The sequence below is a fragment of the Hemiscyllium ocellatum genome, chromosome 5 (assembly GCF_020745735.1).
Source record: "Hemiscyllium ocellatum isolate sHemOce1 chromosome 5, sHemOce1.pat.X.cur, whole genome shotgun sequence".
Classification (NCBI taxonomy): Eukaryota; Metazoa; Chordata; class Chondrichthyes; order Orectolobiformes; family Hemiscylliidae; genus Hemiscyllium; species Hemiscyllium ocellatum.
This window is the reverse complement of record NC_083405.1, coordinates 94849411-94860855: the sequence shown is the minus strand read 5'-3', so window position 1 is coordinate 94860855 and position 11445 is coordinate 94849411. Positions and strand designations below refer to the sequence as shown.

The following is an 11445-nucleotide window of genomic DNA, read 5'->3' as shown; positions in this document are numbered from 1 at the left end:
TTCCTCATCTCAGCTCTAAAGGCATACACCTTCACTCTGAAGGGTACCTTCGAGTTCTCATCTCTCCTATTATTGAAACCACAGAAATTTAGAAAATAGGTGCAGAAGTAGCCCATTTAACCCTTTCAGCCTGCACCACCATTCAATATGATAATGGCTGATTATGCAATCTCACTGTCCCAGTCCCACTTTCTCTCCATACCCCTTGATCCCTTTAGCTGCGAGGGCCATGTCCAACTCCCGCTTAAATATATGAACTGACCACAACATTCTGTAGTAGTGAATTTCACAGGTTCACAACTCTGCAAGTGAAGAAACTCTTTCTCATCTCAGTCCTGAATGGCTTACCCCTTATTCTTAGACTGTGACCCCTAGTTCAGAACTTCTCCAACATTGGAAACATGCTTCCCGCATCTAGTCTGTCCAGTCTCATCAGGATTTTATATGTTTCTATAAGATCCCCCCCTCATCCTTCTATGTTCCAGTGAGTACAAGCCCAGTCAATGCAGTCTTTTTTCAAATGTCAATTATGCCATCCTGGGAATCAGTTTGGTGAACGATAGCACGACTCCCTCAATAGCAAGAATGTCCTTCCTCAGACTAGGAGACCAAACTGCACACAATACTTGGTTTGTGGCCTCACCAAGGTGACGTAAACTGCAGCAAGACATCCCTACTCCTATACTGAATTCCTCCCACTGTGAAGGCAAGCATGCCATTAGCTATCCTCACTGCCTGTTACACCTGCATGCCAACTTTCAGTGACTGTTCCACCATGACAGTCAGGTCTCATTGCACCTCACCTTTCTCTAAACTGGCACCATTCTGGTAATATTTTGCCTTCCTATTTTTGCCATCAAAATTTATAACCTCACATTTATCCACATTATATTGCCTTTATCAAGTATTTGCCCACTCACTCAGACTGTCCAAGTTACTCCTCCTCACAGAACACACTGCCACCCAGCTTACTGTCATCTGCAAATTTGGAAATATTGCATTTAGTTATGAACAACTGGGATCACAGCACTGAATTCTACTCATCCCTGCCTGTTGCTCTGAAAGGGACCTGTTTATTCCAACTCCCTGCTTCCTATCTGCCAACCAAATCTCTATCCGTGTCAATACAATACCTCCGATGCCATGAGCTTTCATTTTGTGTGTGACCTTGTCAAAAGCCTTTTGAAACTCCAAATATACAACATCCCCTAATTCACTCTTGTCCACTCTCTGGTCACATCATCAAAACGTTGCAGTAGCTTTGTCAAGCATGATTTCCCTGTAGTGAATCCATGCTGACTTGGACCGATCCTATCACTGCTTTCTAAATTCTCAGCTATTACATTCATTATAATTGACTCCAGTATTTTCCCCCACCACTGATGTCAGGCTAACTGGCCTATAATTTCCCATCTTCTCTCTCTTTTAAAAACTACATTAACTACCCTCCAGTCAATTAGAACTCTTCCAGAGTCTACAGAATGCTGGAAATTGATCAATGTGTCTGCTATTTCCAAGTCCACTTCTTCAATTACTGTGGAATGCAAAGCATCAGGCCCTAGGGATTTCTCAGGTTTTAATGCCATCAAACTCCCCAATACCACTTATTGACTAATAAGGATTTCCTTCAGTTCCTCCTACATGTTTGACCCTCTGTCCCCTAGCATTCCCCCTACATCCTCCTTAGTGAAGACAGATCCGAAGTAATTCAACTAGTCTGCCAACTCTGTTGTTTTTATGAATTCGCCTGATTCTAACCTCTGTAAGAGATCTATATTTGCCTTCATCAGTCATTTTCTTTTTGCATATCTATCGAAGCTTTTGCAGTCAGTTTTTATATTTTCTATAAGCTCACTCTCGTATTCGATTTTCCCCTTCCAAATTAAACCAGATGTCCTCCTATGCTGAATTTTAAATTTCTTCCAGTCCTCAGATCTTCTGGCCAATTTATATGCCTTCCCTTTGGCTTTTACACCATCCCTTATTTCTCTTGTTAGCCATCACTGTACCACCTTCCCTGTTTTACTCTTACACCAGACAGAGATATACAGTGTACATCCACTCTATCAAAGCCATTCAGTAATCTGTAAGTTTCAATTAAATTGCCCCCTCATTCTTCTAAACTCCATCAAGTACAGACCGAGAGTCCTCAAATGCTCCTCATGTGACAAGCCCTTCATCTCTGGGATCATTCTTGTAAACTTCCTCTGAACTCCCTCCAATGCCAGCACATCCTTATTTAAATTTGGGGCACAAAGGCGTTTCAAATTCCAAACACGGTCTGACCAGAGCCTTGTACAGCCACAGCTGTACATTCTTTCTCTTGTCTTCTAACCCACTTGAAATGAATGTGAAATTGCTTGTGCCTTCCTGCTACCTGAACTTGCATACTAATCTTGAAAAGAATCTTGAACTAGGACTCCCAAGTCCCTTTGTGCTTCATATTTCCGAAGTCTTTCCCCATTCAGAAAACAGTCTGTGTCTCTATTCTTTCTATCAAAGTGCATAACCTCACACTTTTCCACACTGTATTTCATCTGCCACTCTTTGCCCCCCATTCCCCTAGCCTGTCCAAATCTTTTTGCAGTACCCCCAGTTTCCTCAACATTACCTGCCCCTCCAACTTTCTTTTGTTATCTGCAAACATAGCAACAATGCCCTCAGTTCCTTTGTCCAGATTGTAAATATATAACCTGAAGAGATGCGCTCATGACATGGATCCCTGCAAAACTAGTCACCAACTGCCATCCTGAAAAAGCCACCTTTATCCCTATTCTCTGACTTCTGCCAGTCAGCCAATCCTGTATCCATGCCATTATCTTGCCCCTAAAATCTTGGGCTCTTGTTTAGCAGTCTCCTGTGCAGCATTGTCAAAGGTCTTTAAAAATACAAATAAATTACGTTCACTGACTCTCAGTTCTATAACTGACTCGATACCTCCTCAGAGAATTCTGGCATATTTGTCAAGCATGACCTTCCACTGATGAAGCCACGCTGACTCAGCCCTATATTACCAAGGACGTTCAAGCATTCCGCAGTCTCACCCATAATAATGAATTTGAAAATCTTACCAGTGACCATTCCTGAAGAAGGGCTTATGCCCGAAACGTCGAGTTTCTTGTTCCTTGGATGCTGCCTGACCTGCTGCGCTTTTTCAGCAACACATTTTCTGCAGTGACCAAGATCAGGCTAACCGGCCGATTTTCCCTTCTGTCTCCCTCCATTCTTAAAAAGGAGTGTTACATTAGCCATGTTCCAATCCTCTGGGACCCTCTCTGATTCCAGTCATTCCTGCAAGATCATCACCAACATCTCTAAATCTTCTCAGCGTTGAGCTTCAGAACCCTTTGGAGGGTTGGGGATGGGGGTGGAGAGTATTCCATATGATCCATATTATCCACTTTCAGCATCACCAAAATCTCCTTATTGATGACCACTACACTCACCTTTGCCTCTCTTCAAGTTCTGGTATGCTGCTGGTATCTTCCATTGTGAAAACTGATACAAAATACTCATTCAATTTCTCATTCATTTCTATGTTCCTCATTGTTTGTTCTCCTGCCTAATTTTCCAGCAGTCCAATGTCTGCTCTTGCCTCTCCCACCTTCTATATACCTAAAAAACTCTTTTATATTACTAGCTAGCTCTCAACTTTAATCTTCTCCAACCTTATTTTTTTTTAATTCTTTGCTGGTTTTTAAAGGCTTCCCATTAATCTTCACCACATTGTATGCTTTTTGTTTTTACGCTGTCTCTGACTTCCCTTGTCACCCATGGTTACCTCATGCTCCACTTTGTATGATACTGCTTGCTTCGGATGAATTCCTCTTGTGCAATTTGTTCAAATAACCCTCACACACTCTTGCCAATGCTGCTTCACTGTCTTCCCTCTTCGGCTCCCCATCCAATCAACCCAGGACACCTCCTCCCTCACATCTTTGTAGTTATCTTTGCGCAGTTGTAATGATGTTATAGCTGATTCCAGTTTGTCCTTTTCAAATTGCAAGGTGAACTCATATGGTCTCTACCCTCTAGGGGTTCCTTCACCTTAAGCTCCCTAATCAAGTCTGCCCCTTTACACACCATCAAATCCAGAATACATTCCCTAGTGGACTGTACCACAAGCTGCTTCAAAATCCATTTCGTAGGCATTTCAAAAATTTATTTTCTTGAGATCCACTATCAACCTGATTTTCAGTCACACTGCACACCAATATCTCACAATTATGGAAATGATGTTTTTCTTATATGCTTTTTCTATTCCAGATTTATTTACTTCCTCACATCCTGATTTCTCTAGGAGTCTTGTACTCAATTTTCATTATGTTTTCCTTTACAGATCCCCTTTCAGCAACATCAGACCTACCGATTTGAATCTGCATTACAAACTTAATTACCTTTTATCATATACTTATTGCATTTAAGTACAACACCCTCAGTTCTGCATTGACTGCCCTTTTCTCGCAGTTGTTCCCTTATCCACTGTGGCTGTAGTTAGTATGGAAAGGGTCAGGAATCTATGTCCTATTACTTGTTCTTGGTCCTCCCCATTTAATTTTTGCCATAAATTTCCATGCAACCAAATCCTCCCTCCCACTCCAAAATTATTACAGCCCATGCGGGGAGAAGAAACAGACTGATTTGTACTTCTCTTCAAATAAGGCTTCCTTTATTTTAAAAACATTATTTCCTAAGTGAAATACAGATCATAATCATTAAATATTTCATACATGAGTATATACCTCCCTCCCATTAATAGACACACATTTGCCTTATCTCAACTTGTAATAAAAGGTTGATATATGCAAACCCTATTCATATAACTTAAGTGTGGATTTTGAAAAAGTGACATGTAGCCGTTTCTAAGTGGTTGAAGAAATAAATAGCTAATTTGAGGGATTCTGAAGGACTACCGATCTTTTTAAGCTTGCAAGGGCTGGTTTTCATAACTTTATTTGCCTTTGACATATTGTTACTTCAATTTGTTTTTAATGGATGAGTGAGAGACCCTTGAGAAAGATCATATGATATTCACTGACTTCAATAGTCAGTAGCCACAGATATTCATCTTAGGCTGTAATTACCATTTAACAAACATTTGTGGAATCACTTGTATGATTTTAGTGGTACCTGCCTTGCAGTGAGATGAAGAGTTGAGGTATTCTGCTGGAGTTGGTTTTATGGCTAATAACACGATACAAAGCAATACAGAGCCACTACTATATTACTCATGACAGTTCTATCCCTTTGGCCAGAGACTCCAGTATTTATTACAAGATTGATCGACATTTCAATGGAGTACATGTTGCCCAGATAGAAGTGTTACTGTTTTACCATCCCCAAAAGGTGGTTAACAGCCACTTGACAAATGAGTCACAAGCACTACATCATTTGGTGTAATCGCCTTGAAGAATTAAAGAAAAATCTTTGGAAGGTGAAAACATAACTAATACACTTGCAGATGATGGGAAGCCTCTACCGGCGTAAACTATTTACATTAATTCATTTCAATTATTTTGAAAAAAAAATAATATAATGCAGTGAATTTCATTTGCCTGCACTTTCTCCTAGCTTGCAACACTCTGCTTTACAAGCATGCATCCACTTCCCATTTATACATACAACTGAATCTGCTTCCATTTGCTTTCAGGGAGTGCCTTTAAAATCATAACATACTATGTCTATTGCTATTTATTGCAAGTCACTCTTTTAGTTAATGACAAAGTATGTGATATTCAGAGTATAGTATATTTGCTAAACATTTGTAGAGGTTATCACTATACTCTGTACAAAATACCAGACTGATAGCTGAAGCATTAATTGAAACAGCTTCATATTATGTAGCATATACAGAAAAATTACTTCAATTTTAGAATAGCTGCTCCATATAGTACAGATCCACATATAAGCTGAACATTTTCCCTCCATTCTTTAGGTTTACTAATACTGAACTGTTCAAAAATCAGTAATCAATCACCCAATATAGAACAGAAAACAATTTAACTTTTAACATTACTGAAGATCTTCTGGTTTGAATAATCTAACACTTTTACCAGTGCTGAAATTAGAAGCTTAAATTGGAGATTTTATTCATATTCTTCCACAAAGGTCAATCTATATTAAAATGAAGTTTTAGTGGAGTGTCATAGCAAAAGCCCTCTGTTTCTAGTGAGAGAATAAGTATTTCACACTGACAACTGCTTGAGAAATGTTACATACCTTTTATTCATTCCATGTTGATTAATAACTTTACAATCAATACAAATACAGTAATTGCAAACTGGTTACAAGTTTGACCCTGCAAACCACTTTAGGAAGTCAATACATCTTGGACAGCATATAAAAAAAAGTCAGTGAAATGGCAAGAAACAGATGGTAATAATGTTAGTAATGATAGCTAAACTATGAAGATCAGAAATCTCTAACCAAATATAAAATCAAGGTGGCAATTTAGTGGCAACCAGCCACCTGCCTGAATACCAAATACAGAACGTAATGAAGGAGGTATGACAGTAACAAACCAGCAATTGCAAAAAAATTGCAATAAAAAGTCTCTTAAAAAAAGCATTCTTCAGAAAAAAACTCTCCAAAGCAGAGATTAAACATCAGTTGTTTTCCAAACATCAGAAGTTTAAATTTTTTTTAAAAAACTTGCCTAACGAGACAATGCAGTCCCATTCAATCCTATGGTCTCTTATTTCCAATAAACCTGATTAAAAATTCAGGTGCCCGCAACCTTCATTAGTTTGAGCTCAAACATTTGGTAAAACATTTAGGAATTCACACATTTAATTAAGGCGTTACTTAGAGTTGATTTTATGATCCGTTTTAAAGTGCTGTTAGCCCAATCAATGTGTAAGCATATAAATATAAATAAGAACCATATTAACAACCTTTACATTTCTACTTCTTACTAGGCTTGCTCATATCAGTTTCATCAGCTTATGCAGAAAGTCTTAGGTCCTGAACGGAACCTTTTATCAATAGTAGTATTAGGGAGGAAAATCACTTAAAAACATCCATTTTGCTCAATGTACATTTTTGAAAGAGAAGCTGCCATGGACTTCGCTAACTCCTCGTCTCGTTTCCTCTGAACATGTGTTTGCGTGCACCAGGTTTCATACTCTGGGTTGGGTAGAGACTGACCAAACACAGCGTCGTAGTGTCCATTGCTTAACCAACTCAACCATATGCTGGATTTTGATTGATCTTCTGGGCCGAGACAGTGCACCATGGTGGAAACGGTTGGGCTTTCCAGGCTACCTCCTGTGGTCAAGTATATATTAACGTTCAGCATTTGACTCATAGTAAGTAGCTCTGGGTAACCGGCCCAGGCCCCATCCTGGGCAGCGTTGATTAAGAACTCCCCAACGTCCCCTTCGATGATGGGGTTAAACTCGTCCAAGTGATCAGCGATGTAATGGACTGTCTGCTCTCTCAGCTCCTTGTGCATGTTCTGGTCGCCGTACACAGCCTTACTGACGGCCCTGTACAAACAGTTGCCGTCTGGAATAATATGGAACCTGTACTTCTGTCGCTCCCTCAGGTAACTGTTCTGCTTCTCCACCTCTGCCAGGTAACGCGCCACCTTGTCGTTTTTCTCCGCCCTGTTCTCCACCACCAGGTCCACCGTCCTGAAGCCACCGTCGAGTTGCCAGGGGCGGCTACTCTGCAGTTCGTCGGCCTCCGGAGCCCGGCACTCCGGCCCAGGCCCGACCCAGTCCTGGTACCCCCGCTCGGTGCTCTCGCCGTCCGACAGGTCGAAGGCGGTCTCCGGCCCTTCCGAGGCCGCCTGCAAGTCGGTCTCTGCCCGCCGCTGCAGGCCGTCGCCCGGGATCCGATCCTCGGGCCAGGCTGAAACTTTCCGCGATCCTTCCGCCAGGATGTCCCCCGCCCAGGCGCCCCGTCCCTGGTGGGCTGGAGCCGGGAGCTCGGCTGGCGCTCTCTCGCTCAGGATCTGGATCGGCACCATCCTCTCGAGCGGCCGCAGGGGGATCCTGGCGGTGGAAGTGTAGAGGAGGGAGGCCGGGGATGGAGATGATGGAGCCGGGCCCGGGGGCAGCAGTTCGCATGACGAGAAGGCGGGCATGGCGGCGGCGACGGCAGCAGAGGAGGAGGCGGGCTCAGGCTTCACTCCCACACTCGGGCTCTCGGCAGGCGCTTTCTCTCCCCCTGCAGTGGGCACCTTGAAGGCGGCGCCGGGGTAGTGCGTTAACACGCTGCTGTAAAGGTGCATGTCGCAGCTGCGGCCCCTTTTATAGCGGCCTCCAGCTGACGATGGCGGTTAAAAATAGCCGCTGTCATCACCAGCTCCCGGAACAGCCCGAACCGGTGGATATGAGAAGATGGCGATGGGATCCGATCCCCCCTCGTTCACTCACTCCCGCCTGCTCGCTCTAATTCCAACTGCGACACTCGGGCCTAACTTTATCCCCATTACGTCAGCGCCGCTCCACTGAAGACCAGAGGTTTCTCCGCATCAAAGGTGCCTCGTCTCGGCCGAGACCTTTCTGGAAAATACTCGGCTCCTGCTCCGGTTCCCCGCCCCGGTCCTCCCCTTTTTGGGCGGCTTCACCTTGTTTACTGCCACCGTGTTGGAATGTGAGCTCCGCACCCCCAGGGCTTTTGGTAAAACCGTCCTCGGCCTCACTCACCTCCTGCCCACACCCCAACACCGCCAAACCCAAATCTCTTTTCCCCTCTTGCTGCCACCCTCCAGTCTCTTCCTCACCTCCGAGTCTCTCTTCCTCTCCAGGTGTCTTCAATGCTACTTCTCTTCCGCTTCAATACTCTCTTTCCTTAATCTTTCCCTTCCTTCCCCATTTCCACGCCTTTTTCTGCCCTCTAAGCCCCTCCCTGACTCTTTTTGCAGTCGCTAAGTCCCTCCATTCCTATCCCTTTTCCAGTCTCTAACATCCACCCTTACTGCCTCTTGCCTCTAAAACCCAGCCTTCTCCCTATGCCCTATCCCCAGTCTCTCTTCCTCTATTAATTACCACCCATTTGTCCAGTTGCCTCCCTTTTTCTTTTTTGCAGTCACCCCTGATTCAGCTTCCTGACCTGATCCTTTTGCATCCCACCAAATATTGTCACCTCCCCGCTCTCACCCTACCCCAGCACTGGTCTCTCCACTAATACCTCCTCCCCAACTCCGTCTCATCCCTAATGCCCTCTCCTCTCCTCCAGTCCCTCACCACTCCTTTCCCAAAAGATCTCTCCAGCCCAGCACCCAATGCATTTTTGCAATGTCTCCACAGCTTTCCTAGCATTCTACCTCACCTGTTCTCCACCTTATCCCTGATCATTCTCCCCTTTTCCTCCAGAGCCCCCACGCACCATCCCTGAAGTGTTCAGATTTAGGCACATTTGTTTCATTTTTGTCTGAAAATTGTTCAGTTCACAGCAGAGGCAATGGGTAGTGTGGGATTTTGATGAATGAGGGACCAATAATGTCTCACCATATCCAACATTAAAGGATTGAGAAACAAACAGGAAGGACTGAACCTAGGTGAATTCAGTGTCAATTCAGAAAGAGAAATCCATGCACCACATGTGATACAGTGCTTTATTTCCTCCTCCAATTCCATTTGGATGTAATCCCCTCTTCCTCTTCCCTAAACCCCTTTCACCTTTTGATTTTTAGCATTGCCTTTAACAAGCTTTACTTCCAAATATTCAATTGGCCACATTGGTGTTTTGTGGACAAAATATGTAGTGTCCCTATATTAAAAAGAAAGAAATCCAGAAGAAGGAAAACTGAACGGACAGAGAAATGAGAGACAGGAAAAGTAAGATTATTTTCCGACTATTTTAAACAACAGCAATTGGAGAAATTCCTGAGTAATGAGGTTCCACATATTTTATTGTTAATTTATAGGTCAGAGGTTGATTGGCAATCATTAAAATGGTACATATGTCTTTCTGTACTGAGTTTAATGTGCAAATCCAGTAACATTATAAAATAAATTGTGTAAGTGCGAGACGTTGCTTTCATTAAGCAATTTGAGATGATTTGCCATTCATGGGGTATCTCATCACAGCCTATTTGCTCATTGTGTGCATTATATAAATTTGTCATCACTCCATTCTGTAATGGGAAGCAGCAACTGCTTCCCAGTATTAAACGGCATAATCCATTCCAAATGGTATCCTTTGCCTTATATAGAACTTCTGGGGAGAAGGCATAAATGTTAAAACTGGCCATCAAGCCAGTTTTCAATGGGCTATTATGAAATTACAGAAGAATGGAAGAGCCATATAAAAATGTGTTGAGACTCTGGTTATGAAAAGCTGCTTTTACAGCATTGCAGTTTCATTGGTAGAGAATTACTAATTTTACTTGTTTTGGAGCAGCACTTAGAAGAAATTTGTCTCCAGTAGATGAATCCCACAGCTGGCTAAAGCAAATCTAACAGAAATAAAGCTGCAAGTGGATGAACTGATTTCTGCCTTGACATATTTGTTGCTTCTATAAAATTCAAGCAAACTACTATGGATGCTGAAGATCTGAAATCAAACAGAAAGCTCTGGATAAACTCAGCAGGTGTGATAGCATCTGTGGAGAGAGAAACTAATCAACATTTTAATCAACTCTGTCACTTCTAAATATTTTAGAATTGTTACCAATCCTACTCAAAAAAAAAACCAACAGTATATAGCACTCAGTTCTTTGGTCCAAAATCATTGAAATTTTGTTCATAACTTCAAATAGGTCAGGGAACGATACTAAGGAATTAAAGCATATTAACAATGAGGTTTACAAGATTACAATGTTTTGGGACATTGTGTAAAATAGGGTAAAAATGAAAGGGTTATGTGATCTGTGCTGAAGTGTGGCTGACAGGTCTGGGTGATAGGGCTGTTATAGTGCAAAACTTGCACCCACACCTCCCTCCAAGGCCCCAATAGATCCTTCAAAATTTCCGTCAAAAATTCACCTGCACCTCCACACCCAATCACTTACTATATCCGCTGCACCCGATGTGGTCTCCTCTACACTGGGGAGACAGGCGGAATGTTTCAGGGAATACCTCTGAGACACCCGCACCAACCAACCCAACCGCCCTGTGGCTGAACACTTTAACTCCCCCTCCCACTCAACCAAGGACATGCAGGTGCTTGGCCTTCTCCATCAACAGACCCTGGCCACACGACACCTGGAGGAAGAGCGCCTCATCCTCTGCCTAGCAACCCTCCAACCACACAGGATGAATGTAGATTTCTCCAGCTTCCTCACTTCCCCTCCCCCTACCTTACCTCAGTCCCAACCCCTGGATTCAGCACCGCCCTCTTGACCTGCAATCTTCTTCCTGACAACTCCGCCCCCACCTCCTCTCCAGCCTATCACCCTTGCCCTCCTCTCCTTCCACCTATCATATTCCCAGCACTCTTTCCCCCCCCCCCAACTTTTATCTCCGAAACATCGATTCTACTGCTCCTCGGATG

General features: G+C 43.1%; 1 protein-coding gene across 1 annotated transcript; it reads right to left on the bottom strand.

The window, feature by feature from the left end:
• Positions 1 to 6209: 6209 nt before the first annotated feature.
• LOC132815790 (OTU domain-containing protein 1) lies at positions 6210 to 8836 on the bottom strand. Its single transcript, XM_060824996.1, has one exon. The coding sequence runs from the start codon at positions 8234 to 8236 to the stop codon at positions 7010 to 7012; it is 1227 nt and encodes a 408-aa protein (XP_060680979.1). The 5' UTR covers positions 8237 to 8836; the 3' UTR covers positions 6210 to 7009.
• Positions 8837 to 11445: the final 2609 nt, after the last annotated feature.